Source organism: Danio rerio, chromosome 18 (genome assembly GCF_049306965.1).
Source record: "Danio rerio strain Tuebingen ecotype United States chromosome 18, GRCz12tu, whole genome shotgun sequence".
Taxonomy (NCBI): Eukaryota; Metazoa; Chordata; class Actinopteri; order Cypriniformes; family Danionidae; genus Danio; species Danio rerio.
In genome coordinates this window covers 31,376,340-31,402,500 of record NC_133193.1, presented here as the reverse complement: position 1 = coordinate 31,402,500, position 26,161 = coordinate 31,376,340, and the positions used below count along the sequence as shown (strand labels likewise).

At 40.4% G+C, this 26,161-nt stretch overlaps 2 protein-coding genes across 4 annotated transcripts in view; one reads left to right on the top strand and one right to left on the bottom strand.

Annotated features, from left to right (window-relative positions):
- The window catches only part of atmin (ATM interactor), a 7,509-nt gene extending 2,884 nt beyond the window's left edge, over nucleotides 1-4,625 (bottom strand). Inside the window, exons 1-4 of one of the 2 annotated variants that reach the window (XM_017351965.3) lie at nucleotides 4,395-4,625; nucleotides 1,725-1,850; nucleotides 1,397-1,596; nucleotides 1-1,183 (exon numbers count right to left, since the gene is read on the bottom strand). The exon at nucleotides 1-1,183 is cut by the window's left edge and continues 2,884 nt beyond it. In XM_017351965.3, the coding sequence (XP_017207454.1) occupies nucleotides 1-1,183; nucleotides 1,397-1,596; nucleotides 1,725-1,850; nucleotides 4,395-4,610 (1,725 nt within the window). In that variant the 5' untranslated portion in view covers nucleotides 4,611-4,625. The remainder of the gene's footprint in view (nucleotides 1,184-1,396; nucleotides 1,597-1,724; nucleotides 1,851-4,394) is intronic. The other variant, NM_001100042.1, reaches the window with a different exon arrangement.
- Nucleotides 4,626-4,739: 114 nt separating this feature from the next.
- On the top strand, nucleotides 4,740-14,989 carry LOC141378846 (uncharacterized). Of its 2 annotated transcripts, none has more exons than XM_073930362.1 (2): nucleotides 4,740-4,810; nucleotides 8,286-14,989. In XM_073930362.1, the coding sequence occupies exon 2, from the start codon at nucleotides 8,451-8,453 to the stop codon at nucleotides 14,370-14,372; it is 5,922 nt and encodes a 1,973-aa protein (XP_073786463.1). In that variant the 5' UTR covers nucleotides 4,740-4,810; nucleotides 8,286-8,450; the 3' UTR covers nucleotides 14,373-14,989. The 2 variants fall into 2 exon arrangements, with proteins under 2 accessions (XP_073786463.1, XP_073786462.1); XM_073930361.1 differs by lacking the exon at nucleotides 4,740-4,810 and adding an exon at nucleotides 7,904-7,967.
- Nucleotides 14,990-26,161: the final 11,172 nt, after the last annotated feature.

Sequence of the window (26,161 nt, the reverse complement as noted above, 5' to 3'; positions counted from 1 at the left end):
TGTCTGAGTTTGAATGTGGGTTGCATTAAGGAACTCCTCGAAGTCAAAGTCTATACCTGTGTTTTGTGATTCATGCCCAGCAACTAAACCTGAAGCACAGCTCGAAGTTGCCCCAGACATGCTGTCAGAGAGTATATTCTCAAGGTCACGGAAGAGTATCATGGTCTGAGTCTGGTTGTCTGCAACTGTGTTTTGGTCAGTCTGTGCCCCAAAACACATAGATGCAGAAGATTTGTCCTCAAAAAGCTCAGCTCCAGTGCAGGTGAGAGGACCTTCTAAACCACTGGTTCTGAAAGGAGCATCAACAGTTGCAGTCTGAGTGGAGACACTGAGTGTATCAGGGTCAAAAAGATTTGTGCACATTGCTTGGTCCATCTGGCTTTCATTCAATGGGGCTACAGAGCAGCTTGTTTGTGTTTCTCGGGTCACATTAAAGGAAGAGAAACTGAAAAAATCTGTTTGTGCCCCAATTGAAAACGTGGCTTTGATTCGTGAGGGTAGCGTTTGGGTTTGTACACTAATAGGCAGCTGAATTTGAGCACTTACACTTATGTCTGTCTGTGAGCAAGAGGACACTGAGGCCTCATTGAGGGAAACAGTCTCTGGTCCAGTACCCATCTCTTTGTTGAGGTATGTTATATCAGTCTGAATGTTTGTTGAAGTGCTTTTGCTTTTGATTCCATGATCAATCAGCGGATCTTCCACAGAGGCTTGACTCTCAAGATTGACCTGTACTCCTGTGCTGATAGTTTCTGGGCCCAATGTAGAAACAGGAAAGGTCTCTTTGAAAGTTTTATTGTTCAGATCAGGCACCATTGTGCCGATTGATGGTGACAAAATATGCACAGTGCTTACGGACCCTTGTGCATCCAAAGACAAGACCAATGACCTCAAGGCACTACTTTCTGTGGAGGGGAGGAGAACAGGCAGGTGGGCAAACTGCATAACAGGAACATTCACTAGGGCCACTTTGGGCTTTGGGAGAAGAAGCTTCTGGATGTGTCTAGGTTGGTTAGTGTTGTATTGTGCTGCGTCTGGGGCTTCAGAGACTAGTATGGTAGTAGCTGTTCCTTCAGTAAGCTTTTTCTTAGAGTCAGGCATGTCATCAATTTGTTCATCGAGCAAAAAACTTGTTGCCCCACTTGACAACCTTTCCATTTTCCTCTTTTTTACTGGTGGATACCTAAAAAATAAATAGTGACTTTGAGCTTTTTATAAAAAAAATTAACAAAATTAACAACCGTAAACTAGGATATGTGATAAAAGGTTGCCAAACACAATGTCCTATCTGAGGCCACATATGATATCCAGTCATAATCAAAGTTTAGAATCATACCATCCTCTTTTTTAATATTTTCCCATTGAACCACCACCAAACACAATTTTAACAGATTACCTGTGCTCCTTGGGAACCTCGTGACCAGTTCTGTAGATATGAGACAGCAGTGCTGCTCTACTGGCATAAGGACAACCACATGTGCAGCTGTATGTCCTCCCACAATCCTCCACATGTCTCCGCAGGTCCCACTCGGTGCTGTAGCCATTACTGCACTTTAAACACTTGTGCTTCTTTTCCGCATGCATCTTCATAAAATGCTATACAGTTAGTAAGATTGGGAAACATGTTAGTTAGCAGTTGTTTTCCTAGTAAGACTTTACTGATGGTAAATTGAAGAAACATCACAGACAGACACATGCTCCAGACAAATAACAATGGCAAGTACCTGCTTAACAAGCGAAAACTGAGAAAAGGGTCTGTTCGGTCCTCTTGGGCATCCTTCAATTGGGCAACAGTACAGCTTTTGCGAATTCTTATCGCCCTTTCTAATCGTAGGGTTAACCAGACCCTCCTAAAATTAAACAAAGCATATTAATAAATACATGTAAAAGATTACAATAATATCTCTGGTATACCTGGCTCAAAGATGTTAAATTAAACTTCAGATTTTTTTTCTATCGTTCTATATTTTGTATGCATGTAAGCTTGATTTTTGAGTAGACAATGAAAAGGTGACATTATGCAAACATCCTTCAGCTGTGATGACTGATGATCTGAGGTCTGCATAGAATCACAAATTTTGTAACTGATGACCGCCTACATAGACATTGCATCCCTGATACATCAAAAGTATGTGTTTGCACCAACACAGCTGATCATTCTGAGCCATCTGTCATGTCATACTTGGGTGGGTTAGCATCATCCTTGTTCTGTACAGGCCTCTGGAAAACTCCAAGCTTGTAAGGATACTAACCTTTTTAAAATAATCAAGTAACAGTATTATGCCCTGGCTAAATTTCCTCCCTCAGCCCTTACCCATCATGGCCTCCCAATCACCCCCATCCACTAAATTGGCTCTATCACTGTCTGTCCTTTCCACCAATCACGGTTCTAGATGGCCAATGTCCCTGCAGAGTTTAGCTCCAACATGCATCAACACACCTGCCTGGAAGTTTTACATAAACCTTGTAAGACCTTTATTAGCTTGTTCAGGTGTGTGTGACTTGGGTTGGAGCTAAATTCTGCAGGACACCGACCCTCCAAGACCAAGTCTGGTGACCTCTACCAAACACTATTGTAAAGCGCTTTAGGTGCATGGTCATACACAATAAATGTGCTATATAAATCCACATTTTATTACATCAGAGTTTGTGTTTGTTAATATTATAATTCATAACTAATCCATATAAAGACACATGGGGCTTACGATGTATCTACAGAGTGCCATACTAAAACAGGCAGTCATCATTTTGGTAACTGTGTAGGGGTACCTAGCTGTACATGAGCAAATCATATAAAATATATCCTATCAGATGTGAAATCAACCATAACACGGTATATCAGAAACCAACAAATGTATTTGTACTTGCACGTCACGTGAATTATCATCATGACACATGTACCATTAGAGCATGAGGTTACAGACATGTAATCATATGGAATTTGGAAGCTATATGCTTTGATTTGATTGAATTTGACTGTGAATAACTTATAGTCTGTTAATCAAAAAAACTTTTATAAGGATAGTTCATCCAAAAATAAAGGTTTTATGACCATTTACTCATACTTACGTGGTTCTAAACCTTTATGAATAGATACAAGATGTTCTAAAGAATGTTGGGAACCAGGAGTTATGGATATATAGTAATGTATGAAGCTAGGAACAAAATATACTAAGGAAGTCAATGCCTGCTGCTTTTCTTGCATTTTTCTTAATTTTTTATTTTGTCTTTAGCAGAAAAATAGGAACTCAAACATGTCTAGAACAAGTGACAAATTTTCATTTTGGGGTGAACTATCTATTTAAGAGGACAAAACACTGGAGATGTACAAATTAGTCAATGGAACATTTATGACCAGCTTGAAACATTTCGACAAAAAAAAAAACAACACACAGCTAAAACCTTTGTATTATTATTTTTTGCTACAGAAAACAAATAACAGCAAGAAAAAGAATAGTGGACTGCATGCTTTCTTATTCTGCACTGCAGAGGCATTACAGGAAACAGACAGACCACATTTCTCTGAAGAAATCATATATGCATAATAATAAATAATTAATGCCAAAAAGAACATAAAAACTCCTAACAGACTGTTCACACAGATCAACTTGAGGATCGTGGACCTTTCTTCTTTGAGTCATGAAGTCTCTACTAGCTTTCTCAAAAATAAGAAGCCCATGCTTGACAAACAAGCCTGGCTCACTCTGGTGCAAACTGTGGTTACGTCATTTAGGCTTCCAGCCTGTCGAGCAGCTCTCATTCAATGCACTGTTCACTCTGCAGAAAGCTGCCAGAAAGGCTGAGAGGAAATTCTTAACATCCCCTGAATAGATAATGTAATTTTTTATAATTTGCATAGAATACATAACTTTTTTTTTTGTTTTTCAGGGGTTTATATATAATTGTAAATAATTAAAAGTTCAAAGTCAGTAATCAATGATGGTGATGCACAAAACTAGAGCATGTCGTATAGTTGTGTGTTTGCAGAAAATACTATATAATTAGTTAAATTTTGTCCATTGATTTTAAGAATATTCAGAATCAGACAAAAGATGCAATCAATACATACTGTATATCCTAGAGTACACTTTTGTAAACTGCCTATTTTTGTTTCTTATTCTAAATAATTACAGACGTTTCTTATTGTAGAAAATTAGATCAAGCATCTATACCGTCACTCTTACAGAAATCAACATTTCAATTCATGTAGCAGCTTAGATGTTACCACATAATTCATTAATGCAAATATTGCTGAGTTTATTTCACATAACAAAAATGCAGAAGGGTCAAACAACAGATAACGTTAAATCCTATATAGATAAATACCGAAAAATCAGACCTGAAACGAGAACAGTCAGCAGCAGATGTGTCCTGGTGTTGGTGCAGTGTTTTACCTGGACTCTGTGAGACTTGACCAGATGCATGTTGAGTGCTGGAGTGTTGGGCAGAATCTTCCCACATCCTTCCACCGTGCAGAGGATGTTGGTCCGCACTTCTTTGGTGAGCTCTGTTATGGAGGGTTTAATAATCTCTCTGTCTTGTAAAGGTAGCTTCTCGCTGCATTTTTGTCTTTTGTGACGGCTATTATTATTGACTGTCGCAGCAGCCATGATTCAACATACTACAACACGCATTCACTTCCGGGACACGTTACATAGCAACCAACTCACCTCAGACAGTCGCACATTTACTTCCGGACGACGTACAAATACCAAGTACGCAAAGTTCGGACTTGCGTCCTTGGAAGTTCAGATTTGCCAAGTTCAGACTTGGAAGAACGAACTCCCGAGGACGCGAGGACACAAGTCGGGTAACGTTACTTCTTCAAATGAAACAGCAGTATACTTTATAACGTCACTAACCTCACCATAGATTTATCAGTTTCACTGTACATTAACAATAAATTGATTTAATTATTATTAATTATTAATATTATATTCATATTATAAATCTACATTTTTGATTTAGGAAAATGTACACATATATTCGTATAAATGTGAATTAAAATGTGTTATTATACACAGACACGTGTCTTTGATTATCAGATTTATTAAACTACAATGGTAATTATACACACAATAAGAAATAAAAGACATACACGATAAGAAATAAAGATTACGTCAAACAATTTGGTAAACAAAGACAAACAGCGTACAACACGGTAACATAATTAAAGACAATTATAAAAGGTAACAAAATAACACTGCCAAAATAATACACCTGAGAACAAATAATAGATTTATAAGACAAAAAACTGTCCGTTAGATATTCACAAGATGTATTAAACATCATGTTTTAACTACAATGGAGTGATGAGGTCCAGCGGTACGTCCGAGATGGCCTGGTCAAAGTAAAGCTGCTCTGGCGGGCGAGCTGATGACGGAGCTCCCGCTGGCAGGCTGGGAGTCAGAGTCCGCATAAGCCGAGGCACATCGTCAAAAAAGTATCTTTTGAGATCGGCACGCACAGACCTGCACTTCCAGACCTATCGTTTTCTCCGACAGTGCCACCTGCTGTTGGGTTGGGTGAAGCTGCAGGTACGGAGACCCCATAGATATACATTAGATGTCCCCTACCCTGTTGTTGTCTATTGGAAGTAATGCGTCAATAGAACCGTCATTTTGGAACAGGGTATCGCTCCATTGAAATGAATGCGGGACCAAGGTACAGTGGAGGACTGTGGCCATCCAAAGCCAGAGATATACACATATATCTATGATTGGGAGTTTTCCTGGATGTTAGTATTCAATTTTTTTATAAATTACGAAAATTATAATTTTACAACTTTTCTACATTGATGGATCAGTGATTGCACAGGCATGCCTGACAAAAAGCTTGTGTTTGTGTGTACAGAAATGTACTATCTTCTCTGTTAAATTTGATTTAATTCGTGTCCTGAAACACACCTCCTTTTTTTCAAACAAACTTTTATTTAGAAAAGAAGAAATTTACAATATAAATCAGGAAGTAATCTGTAGAAGACTGGAATACAAGAATATACAATTACAAAGTGATAAGAACAATAAGTAAAAAGAAAAGAGTAATAGAAAGAAAATAAAAAGAGAACAAAATTAGGAAAGGGGAAGTACAAAATTAAATTAAATAAAAAATACAGAAAGCATTAATTACTAACATACTGGAAGCATGATTTTTCATAAGTTTCTATTAACTTGCAGAATTTCTTGTTGTTAGACGTATCTTTAAGCATGGAATCAATTTCAATTAAACTGAAACACACCGCCTGCTTTCACTTCTCATACTGACGGAGGGAGCGGTTCGGTTGTGAATGAATCTCCGTTATGAACGACTCGTTCACTAGCCAACAATAATACTACCAGTTTCTGGCAGTGCAGCATCTCGTTATCATATTTCTTTTGCATTGTTTGCTGATTTTATTCATCAAAATTAGCATAAGCTGAGTATTTAGTGCGAGTTGGAGCTACTTTGCCTCATGGTGAATGCAGAAAGTGACTTAGTAACGTGACCTGTTTAGCACAAAAGTTCAGAACATACAAAAACGTAAAAAACTTAATCTTACCAATGAAGTGTTCTGCCTTTGGGCTTTGTTTTCTTTGAATGCTCGTTACTACACCCGTACACAGCGCTAAAGTCTAGCATCTTCACGTAATAACACTGTGTTGACTAGGTTGAATGACATTTGTCCTGGGAGCAATGTACCAGTTTGGCGGCGCATGCTCAGGGTTCCTATGTGATATCTAGTGTATATATCTATGCGGAGACCAAACTGCATGCTCAGACAAGCATTTTCTAGCAAGTAGAAACATCAGAAACGCCAGTGAGGTTATTGATTATTAAAGCGATTGCTGAAAATTACCAGGTTTTGCCATAAATCAATGTGGTGTAAAATATTATATTAAAAAACAATCATTTCAGTGTTTGATTTGATCAAAATTAGTGCCAAAAGAAGGGGTTAGTTGGGTCTCTGCCAACACTAATACAGTGCACCAAATGTTGCAGATATTTCCTTTTTTTTTTTTTTTTTGCATGAAATGAAAAATCTCCCCAACAAGATTGTAAAGCATTTATTTTGTTTGATAATATTTTCTACGTGAAAAAATAGCGCTGGAGCACTGTCTCCAATTATTATTTTTCACCATTTTTCTATGCATTGTTTACTACTTGGCTTGTAGGACCTCATGAAAACGTACATAAAAGTAAAGTTTGTTGTGAGAAAATTACGCATAGTACTATAATTTATTGTATGTGTGTGAAGAAATTTATTGTATATGAAGATAATATTCAATCCCTTTACTCAATACGAAACAGTGATAAATCCTTAATGATTAAAAGAAAACAATATCAACAAATGTCTGAAAATATTGAAATAACAATAAAAGGATCAATATCTATTTAAAAATGCAATTAATAACAGAATTAATGCATTAAATCAAAATCTAGTATGTTTAATATTTTATATATTAATGTATTCAACCATAGCGTAATATTTTATAGTAGAAAAATAGTTTAAAGAGCCCATATTAGGGGTTTTTGAAAATGCACCTCCATGTAGTGTGTAACACAGCTCTAAGTGAAGTTAAAGGAAGTTAAAGGAAGGCGTTTATTAAAGGAAGAATCAGTAAAGTGTACTGATTGACATGTCAGGACATGAATCGATTTCTTCCTCCATTTCTCAAGTGTAAGTACATGCGATTAAAGTTGTTGCCTCGTTTACTCTAGCTTGCAAATGTATTTAGTTGTGATTTGTTACTTATAACTGCATGTACTGTATCAGGTTAACTCGCTGTTACGAATTCTCCATGTATGCCTGTCAGAGAGTATGAGCATGCAGTACACCAAGTACGCCTCAAGGTGGCACTGTTTGATCACATATGGACATTTAGTGAACTGATTACAGGCATCGTGCTTTAGTGTTGCATCAGCCATTCCGTCTGGAAAGTTCGCTCGATTGCACGCATTATTGGGACAATGTATGAGTGACAGACAAAGTAAGTTTAATGTTATTTGCTTATATACTGTTATTTGAAGATTGAATCAACAGCAAACACTGTTTAGCAGTTTAAATGTGTTTATTATGCACAATCTGTTTACTATCGCGATCTGTTCATTGCCCGTGAATTGTGCTCTGTAATATGAGACGCTGATCATTGAAAGTGTAAATTGATGATCATTATAATTTGTATTAACAAAGGAATAAGTGTACACTTGATACTTTGTATACTAAGATATATTTCAGTTTATTTGTTATTTGTATAAGAATGTTTCAGTAATTAATTTGTAATTCTTTTGTTCTTTATTGTTCTCAGAAACCTTGCATTTGTCCATCTCAGCAATCATTAAAGCTACATATATCATTTAATACTGACTCCAAGTTCTCTAATCGGAACCCTGTGGCGGTTAGCAAACATCGGTCCAGTAATTAATCCCTAATTGTAACATGGTCCTTCGAGCCGGAGCTAACTACTACAGACATGTCAGTATCTGAAGCAAACTCTTCCAGTCCAGTTCAGAGGTCAGTGAGGCTACGTACACTTCCTGCGCATCTGGAAAACTATATTTTGGATATCAATCTTCCTAGTTGTCTTCCATCAAGCACTTTTGCAGCGAATGTAGTTGGAGATATATTGGCATCATCTACGCTCGCTCCCATGAGTAAATCAGAGCAAATTCAGTCAAATAAAGAACTTTCATTGAGAGAACTGATGGAGAACCTCTCCGCAGCGGAGCAGGAGGAATCAAATGAGATCGCACAGCTCACAAGCAGATTGTCTCTTTATGAGAAAAGGCAGCAGCGTCGACAGGATATGATGCTGCGAATTAATGCATTCCTACATGAAGAGGAAGCCGACAGCCTTATAGTACAAGGTGCAGACGCAGCCATACAGAAGGGAGCACATTCCCAGGAGTCTGTTCCTCACATTTCCTCGACTGCTGAACACTCATCAAAGATACCAGCTATTTATTTAGCATCTCAGCCTGCATTAATGAGCCCAGAACAGAAGAGATCTGACCTCCCTCCTATCTCATCAGCACCGGTAACTCCTAATACACCTTATGTAGTCCAGTCTACTAACATAGCCCCGCCTGCATCGCAGACGCTTCCATTACACAATGTGAGTTCCATTCACTCTATGCCATCATCATATTTCATGTCTCCACGACTGCACGCTGACCCAGACGCAGCACAGATACAAATACGTACACCTGTACAATATGGACATCAGTCACCCCCCAAACTTATAAGGTCCTCAGGCCTGGAGGATGCTCCTCGACTGCCCCAACAGCAATGGGCCATAAATTATCCCGTTACAGTGCCTCACATGCAGCCTTCTGTAGCCCATCCAGGCAATCATTATGCCTATTCAGCACAGCCTGATTACCGTAGTGCCTATCACCAGCCGTATGCAGTGCACTCAAATGAATGGCCACAGCCTATTGACTATCGTGCAGCACCCCCAGTTCATATGCCCCTGTATGGAGCACCGAAGCCTTCAATTCCAGATTTTAATGCAGACAATGAAAGGGATTTCGCCAATCTAAAACTGGCATTAGACAATCTACTAGATTCACATCCAGAACTATCAGAAAAATACAAGTATCACGTGCTGCTAGAGCATCTCAAACTCCCAGAGGCTCAAATGATCGGCCAATCATGCCGACATGAAGCTCATCCTTATACATCAGCAATGCAAGCTCTTCAGTTACATTATGGACAGCCTCATCAGTTAGCTCAGAGCGAAATTGCAGCTATTCTGAATGCTCCAGATGTTAAAGTTGGTGATGCTAGTAGCTTCCAGTCATTTGCTTTAAGAGTTCACCTTCTTGTGAGTATGCTGTTATCTCTGGAAGGATCCAGAGGTATTGAACTTAGCTGCTGTTCCCATGTAGATAGGCTCCTCAGCAAACTCCCTAAGTATCTCAGAGACAACTTCATTGAATATTTGCAGATACAAGGTAAGCTGAATGTCTCCAGTCTCAACCCATATAACCTCAGAGACTTCTCTGGCTGGCTTCAAGGTAAAGCTCAGCAGCAGCGCCTGTCCAATAAGCTAGTTGAACGTTATCAGAAAGAAAAGTTTATCCCCCAAGCACATGGGAGAACCTCAACGCGACCTAGAGGTCAGAGTACTTTAGTCTACCATGGGGTAGAATCCCAAAGCAATAGAGCTCCTAAGCCGGAGTCTCAGCCCCCTCAGTGGAGAAAATCCAAAGTGCATTGTCTGTTCTGCCACAGTAAAGATCACTACATAACACAGTGCTCAGATATTAAGGAGCAGTCAGCAGATAATCTCATGCAGTGGATAGTAGAGGGAAAACGATGTTGGAAGTGTGGTCGTTCTCATTCTCCAGAGAGCTGTAATCTGAGAAAACCCTGCGGTATGTGTGGAGAAATACACCTTCAAGTGCTCCATGGAGCTGCAGAGAAGCGATTCAAAGCTAAGCAGACTACTGCACTGAGTAGCAGAATCTATCTCACCCCTTCTAACTCCTCAGGTCGAGTCTTGCTGAAAGTGGTGCCAGTGCTGCTGCATAACGAGGACAGGACCATCGAGACATTCGCTATACTTGATGATGGAGCAGAACGAACCATGCTGCTGCCCACAGCAGCTCAAAAGCTGCAGCTGGAGGGTAAGGAAGAAACCTTAGCCTTACGTACTATTCGCCATGATGTTACATTCCTTACTGGTTCGATTGTTACCTTTGATGTGTCCTCCATGCTCAATTCTGGAACCAGATATAGGATTCAAAATGCATTTACTGCTGCTGGTTTAGATCTGGTGGAGCAGAGCTACCCTATAAAGGCTCTCCAACACAAATATGCACACTTAAGGAATCTTCCACTGCAGCCTTTCAAGAATGTTCAACCCTTGTTGTTGATTGGGTCAGATAATAGCACTCTGATCACAGCGGAGAAGACAGTTCAAGCCAGCAATCAGATGGGACCAGTTGCAGTTCGCACAAAGCTGGGCTGGGCTCTTCAAGGCCCAGAAGGCCTCCTAAACAAAGGTACCACAATGACTCAGAGCTATTTCTTTACTGCCTCAGCAGCACACGACACACTTTATAGAGATGTGGAAAGACTGTGGCAATTAGACTCATTACCATACCGCAGCGAGAAGGTTGTAATTCGCTCTAGACAAGACCAAGAGTCCATCAAGATTCTTGATACTAAAACGTGCAGATTATTGGTTAATGATGTGGAACGTTATGCCACCCCACTCTTACGCCCAGCAGAAGCTCCTAAGCTGAGAGCTCCTAAAGAGTCGGTACTAGCCAATCTACGTAACACAGAAAAGAGACTCCGAGATCAGCCGGAGAAAGCAGCTGCTTATAAGGGAGAAATGAATAGGCTGATTCAGGCTGGCTATGTGAAGCAGATTACTGCAGAGGAAGCTGAAAACTCAGAGGAGTCCTGGTATCTGCCACATCATCTCGTTTATCATAATGATAAAGCACGGCTAGTGTTCAATTGTTCCCATGTATACAAGGGCACCTCCCTAAACGATCAGTTACTGCCAGGTCCGAACCTGGGGCCTTCTCTAATTGGGGTCCTACTGCGATTCCGGCAACATCAAGTGGCAATCAGTGGGGATATAAGAGGAATGTTCCACCAGGTTCACCTGTTGCCTGAGGACACTCCGTTGCTACGGTTCCTTTGGAGGGACTTACAGCAGGAAGCCTCACCAGAGATATATGAATGGCAGGTGCTACCTTTTGGGACAACAAGTAGTCCCTGCTGCGCTATCTACGCATTACAGAGGCATGTCAGAGAACACCCACGCAGCACTCCAGGTCTCATTGAGTCAGTCGAGCGCAGCTTCTATGTTGATAATTGTTTGGAGAGTCACCCCAATGGTGCAGCAGCCCAAGCTAGAGTTGATGACTTGCGTAGTTTACTAGCTGATGGTGGATTTGATATCAGACAATGGGCTAGCAATCGATTATCAGTTGTGGCTCACCTACCCCCTGAAGCCAGGTCTAAGGACATGGAGCTGTGGCTAGAGCATAATCGGAGTGATCAAAGAGAGCCTGCATTAGGACTCTGCTGGAACTGTAGTTCAGATACACTGGGCTACAGATATCGACCCATTGAGTACTCAACTCTGACCATGCGCACAATTTATAAGATACTGGCCAGTCAGTACGACCCGCTAGGGTTCCTTACGCCATACCTAACCAGAGCTAAAGTTCTTGTGCAGCAGCTGTGGGCAAAGAGGAGAGACTGGGATGATCCAGATCTCCCTCTAGATCTATGTGAATCCTGGAAGCAATGGGAGAGTGAATTGCCAAATATCAGTGCCATCTCAATCCCTCGTAGTTATCTCCCAGATGGAATGGATCAGCCCAACACTGAACACCACCTTCATGTTTTCTGTGACGCCTCTGAGAAGGCGTACGGAGCAGTAGCCTACCTCTCATCCACACAAGGTGGTGCTACCAATGTAGCATTCGTCATGGCCAGATCAAAGGTTGCCCCTAAACGACAACAGACTATGCCACGACTGGAGTTGTGTGCAGCGCTGGCAGGAGCGCAGCTTGCCAATCTGATCCAGACAGAATTGTCAGTCACACTGCAAAGGACTACACTGTGGACAGACTCCACGACAGTTCTAGAGTGGTTGCAATCAGAATCATGTAGATTTAAGGTATTCGTTGGTGCTCGTGTATCAGAGATACAAGAACTTACAGATCTGCGAGCCTGGCGTTATGTGGATACGCTGAGTAATCCAGCGGATGACTTGACAAGAGGAAAGAAACTTCTAGATCTAGCTACTCCCAACAGGTGGAGTAAAGGGCCATCCTTTCTGTTGCAAGCTCCTGACTGTTGGCCAGAGAAACCACATACTGCTCCATTACTCCAGTCAGATGAACTGAGAAATATAACACTCTGCAACTTAGTATCGGTACAACAGCAGGACAGTGTGCCAGATGCAAGTCAGTTCACATCATGGAAGGACCTAGTCGAAGCTGTCCGCCTCCAATGTCAGGGTACAGGAGAGCCTGCTCAAACTCAGCCAAGCAATAGTTACCGTGCAGCTGAACTCACCCTTCTAAGAGCATGCCAAGAAAGCAGCTTTCCAGAGGAGCTCACCTCACTTAAGACAGGCCAGCCCGTTCATATCAACAGCAGGCTCAGGCACTTAGCACCAGAGCTGGACGAGGCAACTAACCTTATCAGAGTAGGAGGGAGGCTACGACGGATGCAGCCGATCAGTGACTTTGAGATCCATCCTATAGTGCTCGACTCACGTCATCCTGCCACTGCCCTTCTTATCAAAGACTATGACGAGCGCCTGCTGCATAGTGGATCTGAGAGAGTCTTCGCAGAGATCAGAAGGCAGTATTGGATCTTGAAGGGGCGGCAGGCTATAAAGAAACATCAGCTTCAATGCACAGAGTGCCAACGATGGAGAGCTCGCCCTAGAATTCCTCAAATGGCAGACCTACCATCAGCTCGCCTCCGTATCTTTTCTCCACCATTTCACTCAACGGGCATTGACTGCTATGGGCCATTCATTGCTAAGATTGGCAGGCGCCATGAGAAGAGATGGGGAGTGATTTTCAAGTGTTTAACAACCCGTGCAGTACACTTGGATCTGCTCAATTCAATGGATACGGATGCTTTCTTACTTGCCCTCCGTCGATTCATTGCACGGCGAGGCAGACCAGTGGAGATTCTCTCAGATCGAGGCACTAATTTTCGAGGGGCAGATGCGGAATTGAGAGCAGCCTTTGAGGAAATGGAAACACAGCTTCAACAGCAGCTGGCAAGTTACCAGATTGAGTTTAAATTCAACCCACCTAATGCTCCACATTTCGGAGGTGTATGGGAGCGGGAGATTCGCTCCATCAAGAATGCACTCCAGGTTGCTGTGGGAACTCAACCTCTACCAGAGGATGTGCTACACACCATCCTTGTTGAAGTAGAAGGTATCATTAACTCCAAGCCTCTTGGATATGTTTCAGCTGACATCGCTGACCCTGATCCTATAACCCCAAACATGCTCCTCATGGGGCGGCGGGATGCTTCCCTGCCGCAAGCCGTTTATGCTCCTGAAACTATAGGACGACGAAGATGGAGGCATTGTCAAAATATCATAGAGCATTTCTGGATTCATTTCTTGCGAGACTACCTGCCAGCACTTCAATCTCGCTACAAATGGCAGCAACAAAAGGAAGCCATTGCATTAGGGACTGTGGTAATGATAGTAGATCCTAATCTACCACGTGCAGACTGGCCTGTGGGACGAGTGCTGAAGCTCTTTCCGAGTCAAGACGGCAAAGTACGAGCAGTCGAAATTCAAGTAAAGGATAAAGTCTACACTCGTCCTGTGGCACGACTTATTCCCCTACCAGGGCTGCCAGACAGTGCTAAAGATCAGTCAGCATAAAGAATTCTCTTGATATACACATTTGCTACTCAAATGTGGGGGCGGCTGTTACGAATTCTCCATGTATGCCTGTCAGAGAGTATGAGCATGCAGTACACCAAGTACGCCTCAAGGTGGCACTGTTTGATCACATATGGACATTTAGTGAACTGATTACAGGCATCGTGCTTTAGTGTTGCATCAGCCATTCCGTCTGGAAAGTTCGCTCGATTGCACGCATTATTGGGACAATGTATGAGTGACAGACAAAGTAAGTTTAATGTTATTTGCTTATATACTGTTATTTGAAGATTGAATCAACAGCAAACACTGTTTAGCAGTTTAAATGTGTTTATTATGCACAATCTGTTTACTATCGCGATCTGTTCATTGCCCGTGAATTGTGCTCTGTAATATGAGACGCTGATCATTGAAAGTGTAAATTGATGATCATTATAATTTGTATTAACAAAGGAATAAGTGTACACTTGATACTTTGTATACTAAGATATATTTCAGTTTATTTGTTATTTGTATAAGAATGTTTCAGTAATTAATTTGTAATTCTTTTGTTCTTTATTGTTCTCAGAAACCTTGCATTTGTCCATCTCAGCAATCATTAAAGCTACATATATCATTTAATACTGACTCCAAGTTCTCTAATCGGAACCCTGTGGCGGTTAGCAAACATCGGTCCAGTAATTAATCCCTAATTGTAACACTCGCTATATTCTCATATCGCGTGCAAAGCCACGTTAAAAACGCGATATGTGTGGGCTATGTGTTAGCGTGTGTGCACGTTGTCGTCCGGAGGAGGGCTATGTGTGTGTGTGTGTGTGTGTCTGTGAAAAGAGCAGAGTGTGACAAGCTAGGAGATCTCCTCGCAAGTTCTTAGAGTTTTTGCTCAATAAAATAGTTAATCGTCGGTATTTTCAAGTCCATCGTCTGTATTTACATTCACCCACTGGCAGCTAAAATCCACGCCTTAAACTATCGAGCGTGTATGCACTGTGACAACTTTTATAATGTTAATTAGCTGCTGGTCATTTGACTCTGTCTCTCGCTAAAGGCAATCAGTGTCGACCAATCGCAACAGGCTGTCATCGGTCCAATCAGCGCAGATTAGCTTCGCGCTAAGGAGGGGCTTGGGAACAAATGAATCACTGGACGACTCATATGGCAGTCGCTGGGATAATTAGGTAAAAATATATGCAGATTATAAGGCCATGAAAGTGTTTTTTGACCTTGCATGCATATTAGACTGTTATTGGAGACCCTTACAACCAAAATATGACCCTATTTCATGTATAATAAGGGCTCTTTAAGTCACAATTTATAAGCAGCTGAATTCAGGTTAGTCGATCTTTTAAACAGCAGGTGGCACTGTGAAGGTCTGGAAGTGCAGATCTAGCTGTCTGAGCGAGCAGGTCTGAGCATGCGGTTGGGTCTCCGGGCCTGGAGCTTCACCTCTCGATGCATCCTTGGCCAAAGGGGCAGAGCAAGTACACATCCGGGAATTTCATCTGTATTTGGAAAGATGTGAACTTTAGAATTGGAACAGTAATTTGGCGACGGTTGATGACGGTTGTTTCACGAGGACAAGCACACTCCAAACGTCTCTGACGTCTATCCCCGATCACGAAATTGAATTGCATCACCGCAGTTGCAAATCCTTCGATCACGATGCAAACAGGTCCGATTAGCAAAGCCTCAGGCTGCGTCCGAAACTGCATACTTCCATACTATATAGTACGCTAAAATCAGTATGCGAGCAGTAGTTTGTGCGAATTTATAGAATCCGAAAATCAGTAGGCGAGAAGTACCCGGATGACTTACTACTTCCGGCGAGATTCTGAAATGCGCATCCCATGCACGCTGCGCTATCCCATAATGCCCCGTGAGAGAATTCATGAATGGAAGTGAGGCGACGCAACTGACGCAGGTAGGTCACGTGACCATGACAAAATGGCGGATGTCATACGTCCGAATTCCATTCATACTTTTCACAATCATACTGTATAGAACGTACTTTTCTAACGGCCGAGTACGTTTAAATTCAAATGCAGTACCTACTGAGTAGTAGGCGGTTTCGGACGCAGCTTCAGTCTCTCTCCAGTCAATCTTTCAGTGCGTAGGTCTTCTTATTCTTCTTGGTTTTATGGCGAGTTGCGAATCAACTTCAAAGGCGCCACCTACTGTGATGGAGTGTGAAGAGATTGAACTGGTTTCCTATATTCTTTTGTATAATCCACTATTTTTAATCAATTTTATTACTGCCTTTATTTGTCTCCCTGAATCTACACCATCTTTTAATAAACCTTTTATTGTGAAATCCTGGTATCCTAAACTATGCAATTCCTCTTTAGGATTTCTTATTTCATTTTTATGTGCTTTGCACCTATTTAAAACATGTTCCACTGTCTCCTCTGTTAGACATGTGTTACATAAACCTGTTACATGTTTCCCCATTATGTATTATGTTTGATTCAAATGTGTATGTCCTGTTCTTAAACGTGTTAAAATAACTTATTCTCTTCGTCTAAGATTATGCGATTTTTGCTTTTCTTTTCTTTATTTTATTTTTTTTGGATCTTATGATAATGTATACCTGTGTTATTGGACTCCCAAACTTTCTGCCATTTCCTATTGCATGCTTCTAAGATTAAGCTTTTCTCTTCGGCTCTGCTTAGTGAAATGCGTCTAATTGGTTCATTTTGTTGTAGAGATTCTTTAGCTATTTTATCTGCCTCCTCATTGCCCTGAAATCCAACATGCGCTGGTACCCACATTAGATGAATTATTACTCCCATCTGTGTTAGACTATTAAACTTGATCATGATTTCTGTTAGGATGTCATTTCTTTTTGATTCCATTGATTTTAAACTCATCAAGACAGCCATTGAATCAGAACATATTAGAGCTTTATCAGGTCTGGTTTCATATGTCCACTCTCATGCCATCAAAATTGCAACCATCAAAGCTGTGTATACTGAAGTTCCATCTGATATCCTTCCAGCCTTCCTCATTTCAAGCTCTGGGACATAGAAAGCCACTCCTGTCCTTCCTGATTCCATACTCTTGAACCATCTGTATATATTTGTAGATATGAGTAATATGCATTATTAATGTAGTTCTTGACATATGTGATTATGTTAACAGCTTCTTTCATCTCTCTTTTGTTTTCATGTAATTTTAAATCTACTTTTGGTTGATCAAGTAACCATGATGGAATTGGTGAAATTATATTTAAAGATGCAAATGATAATTTATCAAGACCATTCTCATTTACCCATTCTTTTATTTTCCAGGCATAGCCCTTCCCTTGTGTACTCATAAATACCCAGCAATCACTCAAAACCTTTCTTACAGGATGATTCTCACTTTGTCCCTGTAGATTTATCCAATAAGTCATAGCCTATTTTTGTCTTCTAATATGGAGTGGTGTTTCTGATGTCTCTATTTGAAGAGCAGCTATAGGTGTTGTTTTCACTGCCCCTAAAATAATTCTTAACGCCTTAGTTTGCATAATGTCTAGTTTCTTTAATGTTGACGATGCTGATTCATATACTGTACTATGCATCCATAGTTAAAACTAGATCGCATAAGTCCATCATAAATTCCTTTTAACGACTGTTTGTCAGCACCCCAGTCTTGTCCGGAAACTGCTCTCATTAAATTTACTATCTTTCCACATTTCTTAATATATAATTTATATGAATCTTCCATGTTAACCTTTGATTAAACCATAATCCTAGATACTTAAAATGTTCTACTTTCTCTAAACATGATCCATATAATGTAAGCTGTTTATTCCCTGTTATTTTCTTCTTTGTAAAAAATTTGATAACATGTTCTAGATGTTGAAAATTTTAAACCCCAATGTAATGACCATTTCTCTACTATATTTATAGCTTCTTGAAGTTTATCCATATTAAATGCAATATTCCTTCCTCTTTTCCACATTATTCCATCTTCTGCGTACAATGCTGTACTAATTCCTGGAGCAACATTTTTAAAAATATAATTAATCATGATGTTAAAAAGTATGGGACTGATCACACTTCCCTGTGGTGTTCCGTTTTCTATATTCACAATTTGTGAAACTTCACTACCTACTTGGACTTGAATTGTTCTATCAAATAAAAAACTCAATACCCAATTAAACATTACTCCTTCAATACCAATTGTCTTCATTCATCCACAGGAGGTCTGACGTTCACTCTAACTCTCACTCTCTCTCTCTCTCTGAACGTCTAACCACACAGATTGTCCAGCGATCCTCAAATGCAATAAGGATGTGGGTTAACAGTCTTTGTAACTCAAAACTGCAACACGAATTTGCTTTTGTGTAACTATTTCGAGGTAAACTATTAAAACAAAAACTCTAAATCAATCGCATCTCAACCTCTGCTCTGTTTCACTTTTCTTTCGTCTTCCAAGCCCCGCCCCTTAACCTCTAGAGGTCATCAAACTGAACACATAAAACGTTTTTATTTATTAGATAACTTTTTTCATAAAGAACTATGATTTCAAAATTGAAACACCTTTGTAATTTAGCAGAACGTTCTTAAAATAATTTGTTGAAAAATAAAAGAAAAAAAAATGCTTAAAGGTTCACGAAACACCAAAACACATTTTTTGAGCTGTTGACAGTCGTATATGTGTCCCACACTGCTAAAAACACTATTAGGACACCTATATTTCACTAAAAAGTGTAAATTGGTTGTTTTTGCGTTATTTCAAGCAAATTTGTACTTCCGGTTTGAAACGAATTTTTGAAGCTGCGTCACGGTCATGACATAATAGCGTTGTATTCCAGCGTGCAGACTGGGCGTCTGTGCCTGAGTGAGTCTTATTACGTCTTACAGTGTAATACATTAATGCATGAGTAAGGCTTGGTTCAAACCAATTAGCGCGCTCTATTGTGCAACTTCATTAATATTCATTAGTGTCACCGTGTCTACACCACTAAGACGCCACGTTGTGTTGGCAAAACAAGCGTGGAGTTTTGCTTTTATAGTTTGCTGCCGTTAAGTTTCGTTTTCATTTTCTCTCTGTGAGAGCTCATCTGGATCACGTGTGGATTAACAGTGTACGCGACGCTCGACAACAATAACTTACGTGTCTAAGGGGGATTATTGTTTACCTGAGAGCTGTTCTCATCTGCAAACGCTGAAATCTGGATTCGCTTGTAGTATTCTCTCCATAAAGACGCGGTTCTAGTTGCTGGTGATTGTCCTGTCTCTACAGATTTGGTAAGTGAGCGACCAGTGCTCTTTGTTTATTCAGTTTGTTCGTATCGAATTAAGTTAACTATTGCACTGAGTGCAGAAAAGTTAGCACCGCATTTTGTGACCAGAGTAACACACGCGGCTTTCTGATGCTACCTGCCGAAAGCATCTAAGTTTCCGGGAAATGCGGAGTTTTTTTTCTCTCATTCGCCGTGCGGTATCAAACATTGCATGAAAAATACACGCTTGCAGCAGTTCCTCGAATCAAATATCTCGTTTGTCGCGAGAGGCATGAATGAATTCCCTGAATGAAAGAGCCAAACTGCAGTTAAAGTCCAACATTTAATAATTTGGCAAATAATTCGACTACAGATGTCCATGTAGGTTAAACACCATCACTTTCTCCTGTCTGTGTGGGTGTGTATTTTGACTCTGAAACTCGTGCGTGCACAAATAGACACTCCCACACCATCCCACTTTAGTTCCTCCGACACTCCCCCCTAAACAGAGCTGGACACGCCCACTTTTCTGACTTTTTCCAAAGTAGAGGTGTGAAAACACCCTGCTGAAACAAGGGGGTTTCATGGCCCTTTAAGGCTGATTTATACTTCTGCGTCAAACGCTGACGTGCACCTCTCAAAAAATGTAACTACATGTTGCAACGACGCATAGCGCAAGCTCTGTGATTGGTCGGCTTGGTAGCGCTGATGAGTCTGGGCGGGACCGAGAGCTGCGTGAATGGTGCGAGCCTGATGGGGCGATTCTTTACAAGTGTGGAGTCTCGTGAAGGAGCTCCAGATGAAAAGTTTTGTTTTGTGTTTACCTCATAGTTAAAGTTGTTGCAAGTCCGTCGGTTCCTGCCTCAAAATGAGCCATGAGTTTGAGCCACTTGTACATTCCAGAAGCGTTCAGGAAAAGCAAAACAGCAGCAAAGAAACTCGACACAGAGACACATTAACACCTCACTGCCAACTAGCGTTTCGGAAGTGTTAATGCAGACCAACAGAGACGGTGCGCAGAAGTGTAAATGCACAGCTACCCGCGTTGCATGCGCCATGGGTTACGCCGGCCACTTGATGCAGAAGTATAAACCAGGCTTTAATATCAACAGATCCTATATTAGTAGGGCTCTCTCTCTCTCTCTCTCTCTCTCTCTCTAACTCAAAATGATATAATTTTGTGGTAATGAAATATATCATACAGTAATTGTACAAGCAACATTGCTCTTTATATGTAATACGTTCAAACAAAAATAAATGTACTGCATAAATACAATTGTTAATTATTTTGTCCTTGTACTATTGACTTGTCTCAACAAATTTCAGATTTTTAAAAACCTTAATTTTCATGGTTGACTGCCATTGTAAATAAACAACTAATAATTTTGAGCAGTGTAGCTCACGCGATGACAAACACACTTTATGTTTTGGTGGTCTTGACCAAATTACTGACATAATAACTAGGTTTTGAAGTGTAAGGTCCACCCAGTTGGTTCAAAGGAGGTGTCCACTGGTGGATGAAGGTTCAATGCCTGTTCGGTCTTTCCAGTGCACAATGTTGATTTACTTTAAGTTTAACTCATATCTGACTCCAATTTGAATATAAGGTGGTTTAGAATATTAATATATTTATCTTTCGTTTTATCTGACTCCAATCATAAAACATTTAGATTATATCGATTTATAATTTAGATAAATGTTTGAACCTTTTATCTTCACTCGTAATTATTAGATTTGTTCATTCGGGTGCTCATGTCGCTCAGAGAAATTGCCCCGGCCGACGGCGTATCTCATGGTCACACTCTTGTCATTCTTGAATATTAAACAGAGGTAGATGTCTACTACTTTTAAATGGCCGCTCCCTTGCTTGCTCATTCTAAAGTATTTTTGATTAGTCCTCCTTAGATGTACACCCTTGAGTAAAGACAATATCATTTCCAGTCAGAGGTTAGGGCCTGTAGGAGCCTATATGTTGACTTGAATGTAATTTGGGCTGTCACCACTTGGGGGCAATATGTGCACATAGGGTTTTAAAGTTGGTGTTTCTTGCATGAGAGAAGAAGACTTGAGGAAGGGAACGCATGCAGTTTTTACCACATTAAACTCACACACCTTTGAGGTCTCTGAAGGGTTCAACATTATTAATTGCAAGTATGTATTTATATCAAGCTAAATAAAGTGAATTTAAATTTGAAGAGGAAGCAAGACTGGACATTGGTTGTGTGCATAAAAACGTGCGTTGAGATGCCAAGCCTTCGACATTAAGCTGCTGCAACAGGGCCATTATAAAAAGTGTAACGACTACTTTACTCTAGAATAATTTTGGTTTAGCCAAGCCCATGGTTTCCCATATACATGGGAAGGTATGTACATATATACTAAATATACATATTTAGAATAACATTACTTTTAAACAAGCGTCGGGTACCCTATCTAGGTTAGTCGTGCAACTTTTTGTTGTCCTAGACGAAAGTTAATGCCCTTTCCACCGAAGTACACTTGAATCAATATCAACAGACAGTCGGATCCCTGAAATACAAATAGTGTGCTCGATGCTCCATCTCAACTGGATTTTAATCCATCTACTGACCTGACACAGGAAGTGCGGAAACAAGGATACAGCATAATCTACTGAAATTAATAGTTAGAGTAAGCAAAATATGTTCAAACATAACAATTTAATAGTCAGGTAATTGTGTATTATGTCAATTCATTCAGTCAATTCATAAACGATCAATACAAAACATCAAATTATCAAAGATAAATCAAAGATTAAATGATGCATACCTGACTTCAAAATATACATAGCATGGAATATGAAGTTCCACACTATGGGCTGATCTGGATAACAGAATCGCACTGAACATTTAGAAACTTTCCCTTAAGTAGTAAATCCAAGAATCCCCTCAAGGAAAGGGGTGTGTGAATAACAAAAGGCATTTGCATTTAGTGGAAGAGTTTCTGCCTATAGGAAAGGCACACCCTTGGCAGTGGTTCAAAAGATAGCCGAAGTTATATATTTATTGTTTTGATTATGTCTATTTCTGAGGGAGTGAGACCAGTCGCACTGAGACATTTCAAATGATATCAAACATGATAGATAAAGTCACTTGGGTTGATATAGAACATTCAGACTTTGAAATGACCATTCTGTGTGAGTACAGTATGTAGAGGGGGTGGTTGAAAATGGAGGAAAGGATGGGAGCTGTTTTTTCCCGCATTCCCGCCTGCTGGGTTGTAAAGCCGATTGTCTCTGTTTTCGGCACATGTTTGAATGGTCAAAGACATCAAAATATTAGTAAAATCTCACGTCTTACAGAAGCATGAATTAAATGTTTTAGGTGAGTAACTACATTTTGCAGACATGCTATTAAGTTCCAGCAAACCATTTCAACATTGCCGCCAGAGCTGCCAGAGTCAACGCCGCCTTGAGATACCCTCAAATTCCCTGCGCCAGATCCTCCAGAATTTCCCAAATGGTCAGAGTCGCCACCTGAGTCCCACAAATGGGCAGAGTCACCACCTGAGTCCCACGAATGGCCAGGGTCGCCACCTGAGTCCCACAAATGGCCAGAGCCATGTGGCTTCCCAGTGCCGTTAGAGCCATCTGACTCTCCAGTGCTTCCTGAACCAAAGCCTCCTGACCCACTAGGGTTATATGAACTGCCAGTGCTTCGTGAACCAGAGCCTCCTAATCCAATGGGGTTATCCGAACTCTCAGCACTTCCTAAACCAGAACCTCCTGACTCAATGGGGTTGTTTGAATCGCCAGTGCCTCCTGAACCTAAGCCTCCTGATCCACAGGGGCTTTCTGAACCGTCAATGTCTGCTGAACCAAAACTGCATGCTCCAGAACCTCTGCAGCTCCACGCTCCAGGCCCTTCACAGCTCCATTCCCTAGGCCTTTCACAGCTCCACGCTTCAGGCCCTTTGCAGCTTCACACTCCAGGCCCTCTGCAGCTTCATGCTCCAGGCCTTCCGCAGCTCCACGCTCCAGGCCCTATGTGGCTCCAGGCTCCCCTCTGCTGCATGGACCTGGCCCGCAGTCCCTTCCTCTGTTCCGTCTCAGCTTCACCTCCCTCCTGCACTGTATTAAGAGCATCTAGAAGCCGCTTATAGAGGGGGGGCTCTGTTATAATTGCCAGTGGTGTTGTCTCCACTAGTGATTTACTTACTGTAGTTTGTTGCAATCGTCAGGGGGGTTTTCTATATGAGAAATTACTGCTGATCGAACTACAACTCCCAGAACTCCCTGCACTTATCAACTCTTGCAACAGCTGACAATAATCCGGACACACACACACAGACAAAGTTGCTGCTCATCTATTCTGATTACAGGACAATAAATAGACCTTACCTGAATTCACACATTGGCGAGTCTTATTTCAGTTTGAACATTACAAAGCATTTTCGTGTGTATTGATCCTTGCCTCGTTCCTTGTTTTGATTCATTGTTGAATAACCATACCTCTCGCCTGTATACTGACCATGTCTTTTGGATTTTTCTTGTTTTACTCTTTTGCTTCTGTTTTTGACCTCTGTGTGTACAACCTCGATTATTAAACTGCATTTGGAACTGCACGTCTGTTCTCAGCGTCTGCTTCGTGACAAGAACAAGCAACCATAAATTCAAGAGAATAAAAGCTTCACAAAGACTGGTCATGAGTTGATCTGAAGACCATTCCCCCTGTAATAGAGCATCTTATAAAATTATGAAATATTACTGTGAATGTGAGACCACTTTACCAATCACACAAAGACCTTTAAAATGATACCAAGAAAAAGTATAGATCCACAATATTGAGAAGTTGGCCATTCTGCGTGAAGGAGTGTCATTGAGCTGCTCTGCTAAAGAAGGTAAAGTTGAGGGCAAACGTGCTCAGGCTCAGGGTGGGTGACTGAGACAGTTGAACAACTGGTTTCCTAATGTTCTTCCCAGATTAATAGCTTATTGTTTAATTGCATGACAATTCTCATGGTCTTGCCTTATGAAATTCACAGACATTTCTTGGGGTCTGATATTATGGAAATATTTAGCCATCCTTACAATTTTTAACATAATTTGACAATTTGTAAAATGAAATGTGAAATGCTGACAATGAAGCACTGTTTGTCTATTTGACTCAGTGATTCTATATTAGACTCAGATGATCTGCAGCGTGTAATTGTGGCAATGGTTACAGTGAATTTAGGAGTGTGTGATATTTATTGTCTCTGATCATCAAAAACACATTTTAAGAGTCCAAAAGATTTACAGCCTGATGAAGCCTATAATGCAGTTATACAGGGGAATATAATTGTTAGTATAATAAAAGATAAAAGAGGAAATAATTAATCAAAGAGTGACAAGTATTTCTCTCCCTTTTTAATGTGTAAGTGCAATACACAGATTAGACAGGCTGACATGTGTAGTCATTCACTGTGTATTTGATGACTATTTTAGTTTTGGGCTTTTCTTAGAAGTTTATTAAACTTTCAATTACATCCCAAATTAAGCCTTGTTTTAGCCAAAATCAAGCTGTCTATTAGACTTATTTTTAAACATAACATAAATGCTTGCTGGGATGGTACAGAGGCAGTGCTCACTTCTGGACAGGGAGGGTTTAGACTTGCAAGTGGAGATAGAATGTGCAGAACTTGTGGCTGTTCTCTATGCGAGCGCTGATGTTTTGAACCTTTAGCGAACAGCATGTGTTATTGATTGATTGATGGATTGTTAAATAAATTAATAAATAAAATAATTAATTTGTGTTTTTTATATTATACATATAGTTGAAGCCCCCCTGAATTATTAGACCCCCTGTTTATTTTTTCCCCAATTTCTGTTTAAGGAGAGAAGATTTTTTCAACACATTTCCAATCATAATAGTTTTGATAACTCATTTCTAATAACTGATTTATTTTATCTTTGCCATGATGACAGTAAATAATATTTTACTAGATATTTTTCAACAATCTGTATCTTTAAACTGTATCACACTTCTATACAGCTTAAAGTGACATTTCAAGGCTTAACTAGGTTAATTAGGTTAACTAGGCAGGTTAGGGTAATTATTGTATAACGATATGTAACGGGTTTTATTTTTAGAATGTTGTAGTGACACACTGAGGGCAGGATACAACTGCAGCCACACTTGACTTTTCTCCCCATAGACTTCCATTCATACGCACGCGAATGCGTCAGACCGGAAACGCAGGGTCATGTTCATGCATCAAGTTTCGCAGGTTGCTGCAGTGCAAAGTTCAAGCTTTAGATGATCTTTGTGTTTGATCTGTGTGTACAATGTCTGCGTAATCGTGGTTTACAGTGAATTTAGACCGGTTTAGTAGAAATGTGTGATATGTATTGGCTCTGATAATCAAAAACACATTTTGAGTCCAAAAGATTCTCTGCCTGATGAAGCCCAATAACAGAGTTATAATGACGTTATAATTGTAGAATTGTACATGAATAATAAAATTTTTATTAAGATAAAATAAGATTTTTATGTTTTGCCAGGTTCTGCAAGTAGATGAGCATGTCATTGGAGTAGACTATGACCAGCTTGTGAAGTTACTTATAAGATCTCAGCTCATGGGG